This window comes from Zalophus californianus, chromosome 9, assembly GCF_009762305.2.
Source record: "Zalophus californianus isolate mZalCal1 chromosome 9, mZalCal1.pri.v2, whole genome shotgun sequence".
NCBI lineage: Eukaryota > Metazoa > Chordata > Mammalia > Carnivora > Otariidae > Zalophus > Zalophus californianus.
Window position 1 is genome coordinate 115,913,342 of NC_045603.1, and position 22,013 is coordinate 115,935,354.

Below are 22,013 nucleotides of genomic sequence, written 5' to 3' on the forward strand. Positions count from 1 at the left end.
AACACTCAGGGTCCACTTTCAGAGTGCTAAAACCACTTGCCCTTCAGCAAGAAAATCCCTTCAGCCAAAATCAATGTAGCTAAATTAAAAATATTTACCAAGCATCAGCATTAAAAAAAAATTCTTCCATTTTCCTGGAGCAATGTGGTAACAGTTGGCTTTAACTTTCCATTCTAGCCGGTATAACTTTAAGATTAACAAAAAGGCAACTATCTAAATGAAATTATAGTGACTTCTTAGTTGTTGGAACTAGATTTTCTCTTTTTAGGAGAGCAGTTATCGGACACCGCTAATGGTTTAGAATATGGGCTTACTGGAGACAGGCTGAGAATGTCAGTTACTTACTCTCTGGCCTTACCTTAGTTGTTTCTGCATGCCTCTGGGCTTCTTCGAGAACAGCGCTAACAGAATGTGCGGCCTGGGGAATCTGACCATTGGCCTGGGTGGTGCCTGTTTTAAGTCCTGAGGGGGGTGGGGGGAGACAAGAAGAGTGGGTAAGGCATATGAAACATTCTTGCAAGTTCATCTAAAAACATAAAGTAGTTTATATATTTCCAAAGCAAAAGACAAGGAGTCACAGGTACACAGACCTTAACAGAAAATCTGAGGTTCTATGGCAGTATTTCATGAGATTCAGCAAAGGTTCAGGAAAGTGAATGCTTTATATAGGCTACAACACCTGAATTAACTAGGGGCCTAGAGAATAGCATATTCTGTTTTCAAAAACCTTTAAAGAAAAAAAATTATTTATTTATTTATTTTTAGAGAGGGAGAATGGGGGCAGAGAGAGAATCTTAAGCAGGATCCACACCCAGCATGGAGCCCTACACGGGGCTGGATCTCAACAACCCTGAGATCATGACCTGAGCCAAAATCAAAAGTCTGACACTTAACTGACTGAGCTCAAAAGCCTTTTGATAACTGGAGAATAAACTTTGAAAAAACTGTTTAAAAAATTCCTGTTGTTGAAGATTTTTCTGAAATGTCTGTTTCTAGTTTCATACTATGCTGTGTACAGGAACAACTTTTGAGCATTATTCTCAACAAAATGTACTATGGGCACAACAATAGTAGACAGAGGGGACTGAGCAAAATGTGCAGACTCCGGAGATAACCTGGAATGGATTTGCTTCCAGAAAGTTCTGATAAATCCTTATTTTATTTTCCTGCCTTTTAATTTACCCTTTGTCGCAAAAGTGAGACTAACTGAGGTTTCACAGTTTTGAGGGAATCTGACAGATTTCTTCAGATGTCTGTGGATCTCTCTGGTTCCTTAGAGAACATCCTGGAAAGGCTGGCCATCTCTCCACACATGAAAGCCATTTCTCCAGTGCCACCCAGCCCATGATGATAAGAGGTCTTCTCATTGAGTGAACTCAGAGATTGCTTTAGCTACGCTCAGTGCCAGCTATTCTGTCAAATGCTTGTGAAATTACCGTTTGCTTGCTTCTTCAAATATTTTTCCAAAAGTTTCCATTCATCTACATAACAACTCAAAGAAGGCTGTTAAGAACTTGAGATTGGGAAGAAGCGAGAGTTTGATGGGATAGGATGTTAACAGGGCCTCAGAGTATCTCTCTACAAATTACTAAATACCAGATGAAAAATCTGTACAGGAGAGAAATCGGACGACACATTAGCCAAGTGGTCAAAAGGAACGTTTCCAATGAGGGGCAAACAGACATCGTATGCCTCCCATCGTGATATCCTGAGAAGGACACGAAGCCCTCACGCAGGATTCCCACCAGAAATGCACTATCTGAAATGAATCATAAGGAAACATCAGACACATTCAAATTGAGGGGTGTTCTATAAAATAAATCGCCCTTATTCTTAAAAAGCTGTTAATGTCCTGACTGAAAAAGGCTGGGGGAATGTTCCAGATGAAGGGGAACTAAGGAGACATGGTAAGTAAATGCCATACACGATCCTGGGTGGAGCCTGAGCCAGGAAAACATGCTGCTATGGAAGGCACTGCTGAGATGGCTGGCAAAACCGGAACATAGGCTGTGGCTTAGATAATATTAATACGAAATTCCCTAGATCTGATAATTGTACTACGGTTAGTAAGAGAATAGCCTTGATTTTAGGAACCACAAAGGGAAGACTGGAGGGGAAAGGGGTATGAGATAGTCCGTCTACTCTCAAGTGGTTTGGAAAAAACACGTCTGTGGATAACATATGGAGAAGCGGGAGTTGGGAGATAGAAATGATAAGGCAAGCATGACGAATACTCAATATTGGTGATGTGGGGAAAGGGTTCTTTGTACTATTCCTGCAACTCTTCTGCGTGTTTGAAATGACTTCAGAATAAAAAAAGATATTTGTGTCCATTTATGCAGTTGAAATATTAGAACAGGCTAGAACCACGTTCTCTACTGCCAGTTTTTCATTATAAAATCCATGTTCCTATTCAGCAAGGACAGCCACCTCGTTGTTCTGAGCAGACCTTCGCTTGCCCTCCTCCGCACGCCCAAGCAGTGCTCTCCGCACGCCCGTGATGTGCCCCGTAAATGTGCATTTCTCTAGCTCTAAAGCTCATTAAACGTCTCTAATTAGCCATAGCTTTGTTCTGGAGGTCAGGAAGCAATAGGTCTAAACATCTTAAAGCCTTAGGATGTTTATACTTAAGACTTTCTTATACATATTCAAATCCTTTCTTTATATACAAACACCTTTGTACAAAGTGAACAGAAACTGAAGGGGAATCCTGAAGACCGTCGGGGGAAATTCCTTTAAAGGGCACTAATGTATTTTCTTTTTGCTTCTTTTGCCCAAACACATACCTGGGCTGATTTCTCACCAGCACAGTGTGTGTTTTTATGTTAACTAGGATGTCCTGGTCTTTAATGTGTCTGTGAGAACAAACGAATAATAATAATATCCCAAATGCTCCAAGCTGCTGTCTTCCCATGTACCAGGAAATCCAGTCTTTTCTATGGGCTCTCTGCCCCATCTGGGACAACCCATGGGTACCCACATAACCCATATATTCTGTAGGTGCCACTGACTTGGGATCTAGGTTGTCTGGGTTCACTGTATTAACAGTCCTTGCTGTCAAGTAGCAATATAGTCTTTCCCACTGTCTCTTTTGGAGTTCTTAGAGGAATTAGGGGTTGGAAGTTGATTAAACATATATGAGCCCCGGATGCTTTACAGGACTCAAGTGCATTCTGAAAATCGGTCCAAACCCCATGTCCCTCATTCTTAACTCACATGGTTTGTGAAAGGCCAATCCTCCCACTTGACCTGGCAAGTCAGAGGGCAGCAACCTCATGGGCACAGTGAGATCAATAGGAATGGGCACAAAACAGAGCCCTCCCAGAGATCGGGCTCTGTTTTTCAGAGATGGGGCATTCTACTTATAGTAATATTTATAGCTGTGTGAAAAATGTAAGGCTAGAAAATCACTGGCAGTCCTTGCCACCTAGTTTGGTTGTGGCGGGGGCTGGGGGGACAGTAGCTGGAGGGAGATGTAGAGTCATGGGGGGTTTTATTTTTATTTCATTTTATTTTTTTTTAAAGATTTTGTTTATTTATTCATGAGAGACAGAGAGAGAGAGGCAGAGGGAGCCTGATGCGGGGCTCGATTCCAGGACCCTGGGATCATGACCTGAGCTGAAGGCAGACGCTTAACCATCTGAGCCACCCAGGCGCCCCATAGGAGGGTTTTAAAACTTACTTGCTTGAAGAAGGGAGCAGTGTTAATGAGAAAGACCCAGTAGAGCAGAAGAGGTATAATAAAGCATCTGTCTGATCTTTGTCCTGAATTCCTGGCACAGAACTTCTAAAACCCTTGGTATTTCCAAAGTGATTGGAATGTCTTTGCTATTCAATGAACCCCTAGCATCACATCTGAGTTTATGCTAACAAGATGGCTTGGGATGCGGGTTGGCTATCAGAAACTCTAACAGGTGATTAGAGGGTTGGGGGCTTTGAGCTAACCCAACTTCTGGGGAGGGCACTGAAATCAATCATGGTCGATGAGAGGACAAAGAAGCTCTGCAGCCAGGACCCTCCCAGACCTTGCCCTGTGTGTGTCTCTTTATTTGTTATTATATCTTTATTTATTATAAAGGCTGGTCCTTTATAATAACATTATAATAATAAGGATAGCACTTTCCTGAGTTCTGTGAGTCATTCTAGTGAACTATTGAAGCTGAAGGGGTAATGGGAACCCCTAAAATTGTAGCCAGTAGGTCAGAAATGTGGCTGGCATTGGGAGAAAGGCAGCCTTGCTGGGACTGCTGCCCTTGGCCTGTGGGGTCTGAGCTAATTCCAGTGGTAGGCATCAGAGCGATACTGCAGAAGATCTGCTGGTGTTGGAATAGGGGACCAGAGCATGCATGGAAGGACTGGCCCTTGTTAGAAAGTGACATAATGGACGCAGGCTAGGACGGGTACAGATGCAGGGAAGTTGTTGGGTTTGGTGGTGGGAAGTCAAAGGAGTTCCCATTTGATGGTTCCGTTTTCTCTGCTGAGAGTGAAGGATTTGGGGATTGGAAGTCTGAGGAGAGTGAAGAACATCTGAGACAATGAGAAAAACTAGGAATTACATTGATAGGAACAGGTTTTCTCAAAATTACTGGCATCTGGGACTAGAAAATTTTTTGTTGTGTGGGGGGCTGTCCTATGCATTTTAGGACAGGCGGCATCCTTAGCCTCTACCCATTAGATATCATAAGCATTTCCCCCAAGGTGTGATTACCAAAATTGTTTCTAAACGTTGCCAAATCTTCCCTAGGGGGCAAGGTCACCCTCAGCTGAGAACCGCTAGTCTAGAGAACCAGAGTAAGATAAATAAGCAGTATTAAGGGCCCAGTTGTGGGTGATGTCCAGAGCTCTGTGGTGGAATCACTTGCTTGGTCTTTTTGGTGAGCAGCCCCCATCCTAAAGCTACCAGGGGTTCCACCAGGAGTCACCTCATTAGCATAACAAAGACACGATGGCTCAGGAAATTCCTTGGGCTCTTGCAGCTTTGTCAGGAATTGAGGCCCAAAGACCAGATATATTTATTTTTTTAATTTCTTCAATTTAATTTTATTATGTTATGTTAATCACCATACATTACATTAGTTTTTGATGTAGTGTTTCAGATATATTTCTTATTGAACCACAGAGACGGTCTGTGATCTGAATGATCTGAACAAATAGAGCTGATGCCAAAGATGATCCCCCGAGCACCTGACTGGATATGGCTCTTCCTGGCTGCTGACCACAAAACCCAAACTTCCTGACGGATGCCTCACTCAGCCAGAACCAGGCCAAGAAACCTGTTTGGGTGACAGGATGACTGTCAGTATACAATATACTAGCTGCTTCATTCTGGGAAATGGCTGATATGCCAATGCTTGTGAAAAATAACTAGAACCATTACTTGGTAAGAAACAGAGCTATTTGCTAAAGTCATTGATCCCAATTTCAGAGAAAAGTGCTCAGAAGAAAAAATTCTTTGGTTGTCTGGAAAGCAAAGGCATCTTAGCGTTCCCTCGACTCAAAGGACTTAGAGCCTTATGGGCTCACCCTCAGTGAGTAAGACCTGAGGCCACAGGATCTGCCTCAGAAATAGCCCAGGAGCCTTTACTGGAATAGAGGCTGGTGCTCCTGGGAGAGATGCCCCAGATGGTCTCAGGATGCCTCATCCCAAAGAGTGACCCCATCTTGGGAAGGGGAAACTTGACAGCTGAGAACTCCAAGTGGTGTTTCACTCCCAAGCTGAAGACTGATAGAATTAGGAAACCCAACTCCCAACCAACCCCAGCAACCCTTTATTTAGTAACTCAATAAATATTTACTATATGCCAGGCTTGTAAACCCTGGGAACACAATGTGCAACCTGGTGAAATGGTCTTTTGTCCTTTGGAGACTTAGAGTCCAGTGGAGAAAACAGGCACCAAACACGTTCATGGATACATAAAATAATTACAAATCGTGGTAAGTGCTCTGCAGAAAACAGTTTTACTCAGCATAAACACTTCCAGAAACTCACTCTACACAGAGCAGCCAATCTGGACACATACAGTGAAAATATCTTTAGGTGTTGGGTCAAATCTGACGTATTGCACCTTCTACACTTTCAAGCTGCTTTTACCCTTTGAGCAGCAAAGAATACATATACTGGCCTTTGATATGACCATTCTCTAGCACTGAAGGACAATGACCAGAACTTTCCTGCTGTAAATGGTCCCAGTTCTTTCAACCATTATTTATCATAAAGACAAGGTGTTTGAATTACAGCTCAGCCACAGAGAAGACACTAGACGCTCACTTAACCCAGCTTCAGAATTTCTTCAACTGTGGAGTGCGGGTAATAATCTATACTTTGAAGGGTTGGTGTAAGAACCAGAAATAGTCTATGTAAAATGATGCCTTGCACACACTTCGTCTCTCAAAATTCTGTCCTCCTCAAAATACAAACAAGAAGCTGTTATGTTACCAAAGAATGTGATGTCCAGGATTGGGTACAAGGCTCTGGCCATGATACCATGAGGCAAAACACTGGGGAATGATCTCGTCCTTTTCGTGGGCTGTCTGCTGGGTGCTAACGGAGCTTAGGACAAATATCACCTTTCTACTCTGATGAGACACAGTATTCTACTAGCTCACCCTACAACGGTGGTTACCATCTCATCAACAAGCATGTCATGAGAAAAGTGGTTGAAGCTTTGCTAAGAATCACTTATAAAGAAACAGATACAGGTGGGGGTGGAGATCTTGAGCCAACATTTATAAAATGTGTTGGCTATGTTTGAACATGAGCTCTAAGCTTTGAGCAAATGTCAGGGTTTCTTCTTTGCACAGTACCTGTAGCAGGTGGGGCGGGCGGCGCTGGTGGTCCCGTGCTCACAGTGCCCAGGTTTGTCCACCGGGAGGCGAGCCCGGCCCTCGCCATAGCCCGCTGATAGTTATCATAGAGAGTCTTTCCATACTGGGGAGAGAACACAAAAGAAGCAAGAAAGAAATCCATTTATCCCAAATCCTGCACCCAACTGCAATATATATATATATATATATATATATATATATTGAGGGGAAAAAGTACTTTATAGCTACTCTTTTTACTTCTTTCCTGAGTTGTTTTTTTTAGTGTATTTCAATAAAAAAATCCATAGATTGTTTTCATGTGTTAAGTAATTTTCCAGATTAGCAGAGTCAGTTAATGCTTTTACCCAGATGTTAGAGGAGGGCTTTTGCCACCCACTTCTGATCACCGTAGGTCTTCATGTAAATCTACCACAGGTTATGTGTTGTGTTTCTCAATACTACATATGCAAAGCTTTCCACGACTAAATAAAGATCTGAGAAGTCTCATGGGAGAGTAAACCCTTGATTCTCAGGTCGTTGAGGGGGTCTGTGTTTGCATCACTCTTACCTATTAAAAAAACCCTGTGGGCAAGAAAGTAAGATGGCATCAGCAGCACTGACCCATTAAGGATGGGTCAGCCATTTCCAAGTAGCACAGAGACTGCACCCAGGTCAGGACGCTGGTATGCAACTCCAGACAGGGGGAGTCCACATGCTCTCTCACCTTGGCAATCCTTATTCCCATGACCCACTGGTTTAGGGTTCTCGCGTCGTCACAGCAGAGATATTTGATATACTGGGACTCCTTTTGAATTTGGGGATGCTAGAAGAAAGTAATTTCAAAGATCATTTATAAACTATTTATTAGCATCTTTCGAGTTTTTTTTAAAAACTTAACAATGTATGTGATTTCCTGAGGTGGTGGAAAATTGCTGGTAGCAATTTTAGGATTAGGAATAGGGGTGCCTTTTATTTTTTTATTTTTATTTTATTATTTTTTAAGATTTTATTTATTTATTTTGAGAGAGAGAGATGAGGGGCAGAGGGAGAGGGAGAGAGAATCTCGAGCAGACTCCCCGTTTCCCCGATGAGCGCGTAGCCCAATGCGGGGCTTGACCTCATGAGGAATAGGGGTACTTTTAAATGGACTAAATTTTGAAAGGATTTAAGAAACCTGTGACATGATTTATCATAAGCACTTCTTACTGTATTATCAATAATAATTTTCTCTTCTGCTTTTTTAGCTTTTGAAAGCCTTCGCATATACCATGTCTCCTTTCCCACAAGAAATCCGAGTTGTCTCTCCATTTATCAGATAAGGGACCTCACCTGATGTAATTTTTATGTCACAGAATTAATGCTCCGTGACTCCCAGTCAGACCCCGGGGTATTTCTGTTACCAGGAATTCAGGATTTCACCCATTCTAATTGTCTTCTCCTACCCAAACTGGCCACTTTGGCCTCTGGAGGGATGGCCCAGAGAGGGAATATTCTGTCTATTCTGAAGTGGCAATGGCTTGAGGCGCTGCACTAGGATCCGGGCCTTCCAGGAGCTCACGGTCAGAGAGAGCAATGATACCGGCAGGAACGAAGAGGAGAGAGAGAGAGACACTGGTCTCTGGTCATCAGATCACCCTGGGCCCCTCTTTTTTAATCCTCGTTGCCCTTGTAATTTCTGTTGTGTGTGGCTGTCTCTGATAGACTGTGTGCTCCATTAGGGTGGGGACCATGTCTGTCATTCACTGCTGAAGACCCCCAGTGCTTAGCACATGCCTGGTGCATGACCAATATTCTGGTCCAGAGGTGGAAATACTTGTTGAAGGAAATAAATAAGAGCAAGCTTTCCTGTTCAGCCAGAAGTCTTATGGCTACAAGGTGAGGGGCAGGCGACCAAATCTAGATTCTAAGATTTGTGCCACGTGAATTTTCACGGGTCGTTGTCACTTTTTACAAAAGATTTTTTTATTTATTTGAGAGAGAGAGGGAGAGCACGCCAAGAGCAAGTGGCGGGAGGGGCAGAGGCAGAGGCAGAAGGGCGACAGGCAGAGAGAAGCAGACTCTCCGCTGATCACGGAGCCCCAGGCAGGGCTCCACCCCAGGATTCCCAAGATCATGACCTGAGCCGAAACCAAGAGTCAGAGGCTTAACTGCTGAGCCACCCGGGCGCCCCGGGTCATTATCATTTTTAACAAGTTTCATTATATAGAAAAATAATTATAACCATAACCATTGTGTGTGCACGTGGGTGTTTGTGTAAGACCAACTCTTCTGCCTCCACCTCTCAGAGCAGCTTGCTAATCCTGCTAGCATGGGGACAAAGCGGTGCTGAAATGGAACGCCAAACGAGTCTTGGGAGCCGGGAGCCGTCTTCCGGGGCAGGAAAGGAGCGGAGCTGTCAGTTCCTCTCTTAGGGTATCGCACAGACCTTCACTTTTGCTTTTGGCTTCATCACTGACCATCAAGGAAATGGCTATTTTCAAAGTTGATCTAAGTCAAGGGCAACGTGCCTTTGAATGTCAGTTTGAATCTGAGAAGCAGCATCCAGACTAGTCTCCGTGCTGATCTTTCCCACAACTCAGTGGCATCGCTGTCATTGCCCAGAAAGGATAACAAGACCCGTGCAAACTCGAAGAGCTTGATGAGAGGTTAGTAAGTTTGGGTTTTACAGATGAGAAAACTGAGGCCCAGAGTAGTTACTATATATTTTACACCATGGTCCACTAGACTCTTGGAGGTCTCTTGTCCTGCTACCTAGAATTTCTGTATTTATATTAAGCTATTAGGCCAAAATTCCAAACTTTAAAGATACCACAGAAAAAAATTCGGAAACTGTAAAGAATTCTTCCTTTTAGCCTTTTGACCCAGTTGAGGAAAGTCCACCTTCATACTTTTCTCTGTGAACGGACCATTCTCTTTGTTGAGGTCCTTCCGCTCTGAGAATTTGCATCCGTATCATTGGAAGAATGGTCTTAGGAGTTTTCCTGAGGGTGACAATACGGGGCTCCCCGGTGTTGTTGTAGTTTTCCATTCTGGCCAGCAGATGGCAGCATACACTCCTGAATGGCTGCTGTGCATTTTTTTTCCCCCCGTTACAGGGATTCAAAGCTTCCTCACTAATTCTGAAGGTTAGATTTTAGCTTTATTATAAATGTAACCCCAGTGACCATCCTCTATGGGGGCCTTTAAAATGGAAACTCTCTATCAACTCAGATAATGTGGCCCAGCAGCAAAAATGGATTTGTAACATTAATTAACTGGAAGGTCATACGGATGACAAGTGACTTATTTCCTGGATGGAATGTAACATTCCACAGATTTCTGCAACACTCCCTCCAACAATGGAATCCGCAAAGTAAGACCGAAGTTCTTGTCTTTCGGTACCTGAAACACAGCTCCCTGACTTACAGCAGCATTCTCGTTGACGGTCATGCAAGAGGGGCAAACTTGGGTCTCTTCAGCAACTTAATGCTCATAATTTTTCTTAGAAAGCAGTTATTATTTTTTTTCTGAGAAATTTTTAAAGTGAACATTGTTACCTTGGGCTTGCTATCTTAAAATATTCTTCGTTTGTTTTTTCGTTCATGCCTCGCGAGAGCCAGGTTCCTAAGAGCAGACTATAAGTCACGTTGTGCTTGCAATGAAGTGCACAAATCAGCTGTCTGGGTAGAGGTACCCACTCAAACAGCACAATAAATAATTTCTTAAGTATGTTATTTATCCAAATAGAGTAAAATGTGGTTATTCCATTGAACATAATGGGTTTTGAGGATAAAACAGAGGCAAGAACTCTTCAACTTGGGTTCTGACATGGCCCCCCATGAGGTAGAAGTACAGACCTTGGTTCATTCTCACTGACTTCCTTACACTACATGCATACTACAAATGTACATGGGAGAGTCAGCATCCGATGACCTCGGAGGTTGCTTGCAATCATCAGATTTTATGGTTCTAAGACGAGCTATCTAGTGGGTACGAGGCTCCTTCCTGCCTCCCAGGCAGTCGTTCAGTAAGTCACTGTGCTTGTTTTCCAGTCATGGTTTGGGACCTTGCCAAGGGGTTTCCTCCCTGACTGGGCCTTTCACTGAAAAATTATTTGCAAAGGGGTTTAAGGAAAAAAAAATGCTGGTTCAGTACCACTGGCCAGACTCTTGTGCAATTGGTTGGATTGTTCCTGAAAGAGAGAAGGTCTTTCATGCAGCACAATACACAAGGGTCAGGGCAACTGCAGAACATTACTGTTAAAAAGGATCTTACAGATCCTCTAAACTGAGGTAACTCTGTGTTACAAAGGAGAAAACTGTGTCGAGAAAGTTTAAGCCAAAGCCGAAGGAATGGCTAAGAACTAAGGACCTGTGCATTCACCAAATACCTCGGGATGCTAAGAAATATGCCTGTCATTAATAAGGATGAGTAAGAGGCTCACACCATAATTAGGAAGTGGTGGCTGGGGATGTTGCTGGGGAGACATATGTCAACAAATATATGATTATTCTATGATATGGTGAATTTCATAGTAAAAGCTTGAAAACAGAGAATGAGAAGGGCTCTTTGGAAGAAGTGTATTCTATCACTCGATCCCATCTGAGGCACATCTAGAAATTCTGTGTGGCTAAGGCCTGGGAGCCATGGAAAGAAGAGGCAGAAAATGAGCTGGAGCCAGAGTCCAGGGCCTGGTGTAAAGCTCGCATCTGGACATTGTCCTGTAGGCATCAGACATTTTAGAAGAGCAGAGGGATGCAGGCAACCCCCGGCAGTGATGTGGAAGATGGGCCTGGAGTGAGGGGGAAGGGCAGACAGAGAGGGCTGGATGAGAGACCTCTCTGATGGAAAATCAGAGGTTGATGATGGATTGGACAAGAAAGGGAAGGGATTTCTAGGATGGTTTCTCTATCCGTAGCTTGGAAAAGTAGTTGTGTATTATGGGTGTAACTGTGTCCCTTCTAAGGATATGTTGTAGTCCTAACCCCTGGTACCTGTGAATGGGACCTTATTTGTAAACAGGACCTTTGTAGACATAATCTAGTTAAAATGAGGTCACGCTTGATTATGGTGGGCCTTAATCCAATATGACTGGTGTCCTTGTGGGAAGAGAAGAAACACAGACATGCAGAGTGTGGAGGGCACGTGATATAGAGGCGGAGATTGGCGTTAGGCGGCTGTAAGCCAAGGAATGCCAAGGATTGCTAGAAATGGACAGAAGCCAGGAGAGAGGCATGGAGCAGATTTTCCCTCAGAGGCCTCCAGAAGGAACCAACCCTACGGACAACTTGATTTTAAACTTCTGGATTCCTGCATTGTGAGAGCATAAATCTCTGTTGTTTTAAGCCAGCTGGTTTGTGGAACTTTGATATGGCAGCCCCCCAAAAGTAATACAGTTGGGGATGGTCCCACTCATCTTGAGTGGGACTGCAGAAAGGAAGAGTTTGTGAGGGTGGAGAGAGAGCTGAAAACACGGGTTATGGCTGAAGTGCCCCTGGGCACAGTTTTCTCAGGTACAGAACTGGGACGAGAAGGTGAGACAGTTCTCTACAGACTGGGAATTATCAGTGTGCAGAAAACAGCTGGAGATGTGGCTGTGAATACGATTCCTCCGAAACAGCAGGAGGCTGGTGAAAACAGAATATTGAACCCCGGAGAACATTCCAGTGTGTGTGGGAGGAGGAGGACCCCGCAGAAATGGAGGAGCAGGTGGAGAGAGAGAGGGGTCTGGGTTGAGGGCGAGGCTGTTATCACCAATGCAAATGAGGCCAGGAGGACCAGAAGCCTGAGGATTGAAACGGCTGACTGTTCGCCAGAAACTGTAATAAGAGCTTCAGCACAGGAAGGAGGAGAAGCCAGCCAGAGTGCAAGCTCCACAAAGCCAAGTTCTTTGTTTTGTTTGCTGTGTGTCCTAAGGTCCTGGATAGCAGTGGGTTGGAGAGAAATATTTTGGAATGAATGAGTTTTACTGACAGAATAAAAGTTGAGGACAAGGAGGACCTACTGCTCTCTCAGGAAGTCTGAGCGAAAGGGAAGGCAGAAGCCAAAGGTGTGGGAAAGATCAGAGGGAAGTGATTTGGAATACCCGCCCAAGGAATATTTGAATGTGTTGTAGCCCAAAAGAAGAATTCTCTGGAGAGAGGATGAAGACGCTGAAGCAAAAGGGAGTCACGGATGGTGCGGTCCCAGGGAAGGTTAATGTTGGAGGGACTGGCCTTGGAGGAAGGAGCCTTTTCCTCTGAGACACAAAGTTGGAAGGATGACGACTGTGTTAGATTAAGTTTAGAGGTAAACAGGAAGTAAACCAGGGCAACTCAATCCTGCCCTTTTCTGTCTTCTCCAATTAGAAGGCAAGGTGTGCTGACTAGAGAGGTTCATAGGTGAGAGACTCTTTGAGAAGAGTATAGATGATGTCAGGGGATGAGGTAGGAGACTGAGTTGAGCAGAAAGCAGGGGGAAAACCTGCTAAAATCTTCTGTGAGTGCAGGAGCTGACCTGGTCAGCAAAAAGCAGACTCAAGAACCAAAAGTGAGCTACTTAGCTCAACTGTATGAGCCCCACATCTGTTGAATGAATGAACGAACAGATGTGCACTTGTGCACATGTGATGTGGCTCTTGAGTAGGCTAGGGAAAGGAAGGTGCAGTACTAAGAGAATGTTGACCCTAAATCTTAGCTCTAAGAGATTCAAGATAGGAGTGAAGAGGGAACCGCCATCTTCCAGTAATTCGCCAAAATGACCAACACAAAGGGAAAGAGGAGAGGTACCCGCTATATGTTCTCTAGGCCTTTTAGAAAACATGGAGTTGTTCCTTTGGCCACATACACGCGAATCTATAAGAAAGGTGATATTTTGGACATCAAGGGAATGGGCACTGTTCAAAAAGGAATGCCCCACAAATGTTACCATGGCAAAACTGGAAGAGTCTACAGTGTTACTCAGCATGCTGTTGGCATTGTTGTAAACAAACAAGTTAAGGGCAAGATTCTTGCCAAGAGAATTAACATACGCATTGAGCATATTAAACACTCAAAGAGCTGAGATAGCTTCCTGAAGTGTGTGAAGGAAAATGATCAGAAAAAGAAGGAAGCCAAAGAGAAAAGTACTTGGGTTCACCTGAAGCGCCAGCGTGCCCTACCCAGAGAAGCACACTTTGTGAGAACCAATGGAAAGGAGCCTGAACTGTGGGAACCCATTCCCTATGAATTCATGGCATGATAAATGTAAAGAAAATAAAAGACCTCAAGACTGTAAAAAAAAAAAAAAAAAAAAAAGATAGGAGTGAAGAGAGTTTGTTCTCAAGAGAACACACTTCACGTTTAACAATAAGCATGAGGTGACCTTGGCCAAGTTCATGAACCTCTGGGAGTTTCTGTTTCCACATCTACAACGTAGAGATGAAAATGCCTCCCTTGAAGGGTTGTTGAAAGATTAAGTGAAATAATGTATGAAAGGACCCAACGCAGAGCCTGTAACATGAGAGGGCATATTACTATTAATATTAATGACAGAGGGATAATAATTAATAATAATGACAGCACAGTGGGGCAGGGAGCTTGATGTGCACATCTGTTCATTCATTCATTCAACAGATGTGAATTAAGCATTTAATACTGATTCAGGCTCTGGAACATAATAGTAAACACAAAAGAAAAAGTCCCTGCCCTCGAGGTGTTTATATTCTACTACGGTAGAAAGCCAATAAAAATATAAAACGTTGCATAATATAATTTCAGATTATGAAAACTTCTGTGAGGAAAATGTGGCAGAGTAAGGGGTAGAGAGAAGATAAGTTAATGGAGCAGAATTCCAATGCTCTTTCCATGATAACTCCACGGGCTCTGAACAGACCTCGATAAAAACATTTCTCCTGGAAGGTATTTACTTCCACTGACCCATCGCATTTAGCCTCAGAGTGGAGTGAGAAAGAATTCACAAAGGAGGAACTTCATCACAGGCTCAGAATGGGAGTGTGCATCAGAGAAAAAGTACAAGGAAAGAAATGATTCTCGAGTACCAAGTCCTTTCCTTGGATTTTGGCATCTTTCCCGTGAGTGTGCACAAGGGACTGAGGAACAGGTGACGTCTATTCTGCTTTCTCAGAGTGAGGTTCCGGCAAATGGCGGCAGCAGCAGCACCTGGGAATTTCGTGGAAGAGCTAATTCCCGGGCCCGACCCCAGACCCACCGAATCAGAAACTCTAGGGGCCCAGAAACCTGTGTTTTAGCATCTCTCTTGGTGATTCTCAGGCACAGTACAATTTGAGAACCACTGGTCAACAGAAATATTACTAATGATAAAGTGTTGTAATCATGACTACCAATTAATGAGTGCTATGGTTCTAGACATGGAACTCAGGGTGCTTTGAACATACCTTATTTAAGCCACATAAGAAGGGTTGGGTACAATCATCCCCACTTTGTAGGAGAGGGCAATAAGGTGTAGAGAGTGTCGATAATGTGCCAGGTGACAGGCCAGGACTCACACTCTCATCTCCTGACAGCAGGAAGGTGGACTGTCATAATCAGTAAGCTCACACTGAATAAGACACTTGCGGACTGGATTTCTCAATCAGTGCAATGGCTATGGGATCATACAATCTCTTGATCTGTTTCTCCATATCCCGAATTCCTTTTGTCATGTATAGACATATTCTTTGAATTCTGTACATCTGTTCACCCTAATGAAATATTTTAATGTCAAAAGATTTTTTTTTCCATAGCGGACAGAAAGGGAAATAAGTGACCAAATGTTCATAAACAAGTTAAGTTCTCCAAACTGCGACAGACCCTTTTACTCAGCAAATTAATAACAATTCCCAGTATTTTGGGAAGGTACTGAGAATCATGCTTAAGAGCAGAATGAGCAGGGTGACTGCTCATAAAATTGGTTTGAGAACAAAACTGATCACATTCTGAGGAAAAGGGAAATGTTCCATGAGGACTGTTCCTGACTCCTGTCCATTTCTGTATCTATTATAGGCCTGCTTTTTTCTCTATCTTGGAGCCCTGTACCACCCCTAAACCCCACTTCAGAGAAGCCCCCAACCCTCTCCTGAAGGCTTAGGCCTTGGATATGCGGGTTTTGTTAAACATTTTTTTTATTTTTATTTTTTTTGGATATGCGGGTTTTAGATGTTCTAGTCCAATACCCTGGGTCTCAGCATGGCCATTCTTGGTGCAGCCCAGAGTTACCTGCAACCCAGGTCAGATCATTCAAATCATGACTCCAGGACCTACTTCCAAACTTGTGAATCGGCATGAGAAACCAAGTTCCGGTCCTGCTTGCTGTGTCTAAACCTCCTCCTGGGAACCTCCGGGTCTGGGATCTTGTCTTTCTCTCACCAGACATCCCTGCTGAGCCTCTGGGCCCCAGCCCTGGGTTTGGGGCCTTTGCTCCCTCCTGACCACTGTCATTCAATTTGTCCGCTCTAAAGTGTATTCCGTTACCAACTAAGCCCTAACTGTGGATGTTTGGAGGTAGGACACATTCTAATACTCTGAGTGTAAAACTTGGCTGTGCTTAGGGAAAACAAAAATTCCTGGGCCCCATCCTTAAGCATTTTGAGTCAGCATTGAGTCATTCCAGGGGCCTTGGAACTTGTATTTTTACCATGAGTCTGAGTCAGCCAGATACTGACCAGCATTTCAGAACCTCTCTCAAAAGCTTCTCCCTGCTTAAGAGATGTGGGCGTTAGAATGCACGTGTAGAAATGAGGGCGTCCAGTCTGGTAATTTCTCAGGGTCTCAGAATTCCAAACAAGGGCTATGGGGTCAGACAGGAACACAATGAAGACACGGTTCAGGCCGGCTGGTGGCAGGCGTGGGGCTGGGCAGAGATTTTGCAACCTAACAAACAGCAGTCTCAGAGAGGGGCCTCTGAGCCACCACCTGGTTGCTTTCTTTCTTTTTTTAAGTAGGCTCCACACCCAGCGTGGAGCCCAATGCAGGGCTTAAATTCTTGACCCTGAGATCAAGACCTGAGCTGAAATCAAGAGTTGGACGCTTAACCCAGGTGCCCCCACCGCCTGGTTTCTTATCCTGGTTCAGCCACTTACTGGTTGGGGAGTCTCTGTGCTCAGCTTCCAAATCTATATTTTAGGGAGAATTATGGCTCTTACCTCAAAAGGTTGGTAAGAGGATTAAATGTGTTAATGTATGTAAAGTGCTTAAAACATTGCCTTATAGATGCTATGTGTTTGTCATTATTCTCACTACCCCGTCTATGCCAGGAACAGAAAAGGAGATGTGGGAACCTGAAGTAGGCAGGACATTCTCCTCATCTCTCTTCCTTCTGACCCAAATGGACCCTTGCCTCAGGGCCTTTGCACTTGCTGTTCTTGTTTCTGGAATGCTCTTCCCTGGGTAATTCTTCCTCCCGCACTTTACTCACATCTTTTATTAAATGTCATTCCCTCAGAGACCCTTTCCCTGACCAACCCATTTAAAGAGGCCCTGGTCCTGGCATACTCTGTCCCCTACCCTGCTTCATATTTATCCAGAGCCTTAGCATTACCTGATACCACTTTTTTTTGTTTACTGCCATTTCTCTCACACTGAATATAAACTCCATGAGAACAGGGATTATTATAAGTTTGGTTCACTTCTGTATTCCTAGCACCTGGGACAGTACCTAGCAGATAGCTGGCATTCAATCAATATTGAGTAAGTAAATGAATGAATGAATGAATGAATGAACAAACGAACGAACGAACGGATGAATGTCCAGGCTGCCTGTGCTCAATCAGAGTTTTGGGAACGTTTGGGTCTAGGAGACAGACACCCAACTCCTGGAGTAACAGATCCGTGACAACATCACACTAGTGTGGGCACCTCTGAGATCATTTCTAATGACGTGGTCTTTGGCAAAGAATATGTTTGCTATACATGTTAAATGTTAAGTGTTGTCCTCCACTTATGAAAATGATATAAACCTATAGTATAGACTTTGAACCACTTCCTCAGGAGAGGTGACATGGGCACCCACATGGAGTGTGGCAGCATACATTTCTAGGAACATGGTGATGGGGTTCTTCCGTGGTGGGGGGTGGGTGACTGACCTACAAAAGAATCTTACCAGGAACCTGGTCTTATTAACACCTGCTCCACAGACTTCCATCCCAGATGGAAAATGAGGAACCTGACTCTCAGGAGAAATTCTGCATACAGCCTTGTGCTATACCTATGGAATTAGATAATCAGCACTCTCTGGTATGAGATGTGATTGAGGGGCTGAGAAGGGAAAGGAATTTATGGTGTTTGAGGCAACGGTATGGTCGGAACAGCTACATAAATTCTCTGAATCCATTTCTAGGAGTCAGTTTAGTTTATATTTTTATTGGCTTTCTATCGTAGTAGAATTTGGCAGAAAACAGTTACTTCTGCCCAACCTTCCAAAATATGGTGCTAATGTAAACCTTATCAAACACCCGATAATTGCCTTTTGATAATATACACCTTAAAAAATTTCAAGACCCAGGGGTGCCTCGGTGGCTCAGTCGTTAAGCGTCCGCCTTCGGCTCAGGTCATAATCCCAGGGTCCTGGGATCGAGCCCCGCATCGGGCTCCCTGCTCTGCGGGAAGCCTGCTTCTCCCTCTCCCACTCCCCCTGCTTGTGTTCCTGCTCTTGCTGCATCTCTCTCTGTCAAATAAATAAATAAAATCTTAAAAAAAAAGTTTCAAGACCCAGTAATGGTATTTTTAGACAAAGGTTTTTTTTTCTATTTTTTGTATTTTCTATATTTTTCTAGGTAATCTTGTGACATTCCTAATTTCTAAAAACTTCTTACAGCGGAATAATGGTCCAATAAAGAACGGAAAAACCGTAAATCAGATTTGTTCAAAATGGAGAGCTTTCATTTTTATAAGCGACAAAGAAGCCTGGACAGATTCATTACAAAGTTTTAGATTCAGAAACAGGAACTGAGGGCAGAAATGCTTCCACCTTTCCTATTTTGGTTTAAAATGAAAAAAATTACTATGATACACTTGTGGTTAATTATATAACATTTAACATTTTTTTCCCTTAAAAGGAAATACTGACTCAAATTGCTCACAAATCTAAATCAAGGACTTCTTATGACATACCTTTAAAACAAAGCAGTAGTCAGTGGGTGCTTTATATTTCATTTTACACTGAATCCCATAGTAAATGTTGACATTTTCAAACTGTATAAAACATGCCAGATCTCGAGATGTCTGAAAGAGAAGGAAAAAGATAACCTTAACTGAGTTGACAGCTAATGATTTTTCAAGGTTGTCCTTGATGGCATAGCTAAGGATTACATGTTAGCAGAAAAATATTGAATGTTAGGTAACTTATTTAAGCATCTATCATGTATACATTTTCTAAAAGTCAAAACGGCGTGCCACAGACCCAGCAATGGAGTGGAATGTTGTACTGCTTTTCTGGCACCTGTACGTGGATTCCCAGGGCCGGAGCTGACTGGCTGACCTTGAGCCGCTGTTACTGATGCAGTCAAGACGGGGGGACTGACCACCTAGTCAGAAATTTCATTCTGGCTTTGGCCATTCCAAGTCAGTGATTTCATGATTGAGCATTCAAAAAGAGAAAGTCCTCCTCAGGATGAACAATAAGAGGTAAATTTGATGCTCAGTAAATTAGCACACACTTCACGCACTTCTCCCTGAGAAAAAAAAGATTCCTTTCATGCTTTCTCTTCGGGGCTGGCGTTGCCATGGAGACAGAAACCTCTGCACCATGGATAATGTGCTTGTGCGGACTGCAATCTCTCATCTACATATTTGGTTACACTTCAATTACAAATTTGCCCTATTACTCTTTTTTTTTTTTTTTTTACCTTCACATTCTATAATTCTTTACTAGGTTATTGAATAAAGAGTAGAGGGCAGAATGGCTACACCTCAGTGCACAATTCCTCCTGTAAAGATGATTGTACAGTTTTTTTCTTGTAAGATATTTTCTTCTGGATTTTTAAAGTCTTGTTTTCTTTTAAACTGAAAAAATAAGACCTATTCATCATAATTTTAAGAACAATGTATTATACATATATATAATTAAATGAAAATCTTCTTCTATGCTCCTTTTTTCTAATTCCACTCTTTTCTCTGGAAGTACCATTGTTAATAGTTTGGAAATATTCTTCCAAATGTTTCTGGGTGAATATTTATATACATATGTATGGGTAGACATACCCATATACATACATACACATATACAATTTTAAAAATATGAATGATGAGATTTTACTATAAACACTCTTCCATGAACTTGTTATTTTCTTAACATAGTATCTTGGGGTCTCTTTATGTCCGGACATATGGATGGATACATGACAGTCATGGAATGAGTACACAGTGCTCCACTCCATGGGCGTAATGATTTATTTAACCATTCCGATCACAGATGACTAGAGGTTACTGTAATATTTTGCTCTTGCAAAAAATACTGTGCATATGAACAAATAATTCCATGGGGCAGATTGCTAAATATGGAGCTGCCATTTGAAAGGGTATTCCCCTTTATACTTGAATAGATCTTGTTAAATTGTCCCCCAGTTTGGCTGTGCCAGTTTATATTCTAAACTTCTGAGCATGACAGTGCCCATTTTTCTTACTTACTCCTGCTGAAATCTGGATATTATCAACATTGTTCATTTTATCAATCTCATAGGAAGAAATATTTCGCCTTTCATTTTACATCTCCCTGATATACTACTGGTAAGACAGAGCAACTTTTTAATTGTTCACAGGCTATTGATATTTCTTTTTCTGTAAATTCTCACTTAATAAGCTTTTCTGTTTTTCTATGAGCATGTTTTTTTTTTCTTGTTGATTTGTTGAGGTCTTTGTATTTTGTGGGTATTCATATTTGGTTATACATGCTAAAGCGTACTCTCTAACTCCTGAGCTAGTCTTTATCTTTTTTTTTAAAAGACTTTATTTATTTATTCATGAGAGACAGAGAGAGAGAGAGAGAGAGGCAGAGGGAGAAGCAGGCTCCCAAGCAGCAGGGAGCCCAATGCGGGACTCGATCCCAGGACCCTGGGATCATGACCTGAGCCAAAGGCAGATGCTTAACCATCTGAGCCACCCAGGCGCCCCTAGTCTTTATCTTCTTGTTTGGCATCTTGGGCAGTAGAGAATTAAAAAACCCCTGGGTCGGGGGTTGGGGTAACTGGGTGATGGGCATTAAGGAAGGCACTTGATGTAATGAGCACTGGGTGTTATATGAAACTGATGAGGGCGCCTGGGTGGCTCAGTTGGTTAAGCGACTGCCTTCGGCTCAGGTCATGATCCTGGAGTCCCGGGATCGAGTCCCGCATCGGGCTCCCTGCTCAGCAGGGAGTCTGCTTCTCCCGCTGACCCTCTTCCCTCTCGTGCTATCTCTCACTCTCTCTCTCAAATAAATAAAAAAAAAAACTGATGAATCATTAAATTACTTCTGAAACTAATAATACACTACATGTTAATTAAATTGAATTTAAATAAAAAAGAATTAAAAAACACTTTACATGGTCAAATTTGTCAGTTTTTTCCTTTACAATTTTGAGTTTTTAGTCTTACTGAAGGTTTCCCCATCCCCGAATTATGAAAATATTAACTTATATTTTCTCAGAAAATTTAAAACAAAATGTAGATAAAAGAAGATTTTATATTTTTTTCTAAATATATTTAATCAATCTATGATTTAATTTGGAACATGGTATGAGGTAAGAAACTATTTTCTCCACATAGATATACGATTATTTCAATGCTATTTATTAAATACCATATTTATTCCCCACTACTATAAAATGCTCACTTTAATTTCTCTTATATTACTAGATCTCTGTGTTGATCTGTTTTCTCCACTTGTACTGTTTTTACCTAATGTTTTGGCATCTGGAAGGAGGAGTTCTACCTCACTTTTCTTCACAACTTTTTTTGGGGGGGGACAGTATCTCTTCCTGATTAATTTTATTTATTTTATTTTATTTATTTATTTTTCAACATGGGGCTTGAACTCACAACTCTGAGATCATGACCTGAGCCAAGATCAAGAGTTGGACACTCAACCAACTGAGCCACCCAGGTGCCCCTCTGATGAATTTTAAAAATCAGTCTGTGAAATTCAAGTCAAAACAATCCTATTGAAATTTTTCTTGGGGGACGCCCAGATGGCACAGTTGGTTAAGCAGCTGCCTTTGGCCCAGGTCATGATCCCAGGGTCCTGGGATCGAGTCCTGCACTGGGCTCCTTGATCAGCAG

At 42.7% G+C, this 22,013-nt stretch overlaps 1 protein-coding gene across 1 annotated transcript in view; it reads right to left on the bottom strand.

Annotated features, from left to right (window-relative positions):
* Positions 1–22,013, bottom strand: part of LOC113922550 (amyloid beta precursor protein binding family B member 1 interacting protein) — a 104,391-nt gene that overhangs the window by 3,708 nt on the left and 78,670 nt on the right. Inside the window, 4 exon segments of the mRNA XM_027594571.2 lie at positions 359–462; positions 6,805–6,928; positions 7,529–7,627; positions 18,870–18,980. Coding sequence (XP_027450372.1) covers positions 359–462; positions 6,805–6,928; positions 7,529–7,627; positions 18,870–18,980 — 438 coding nt within the window.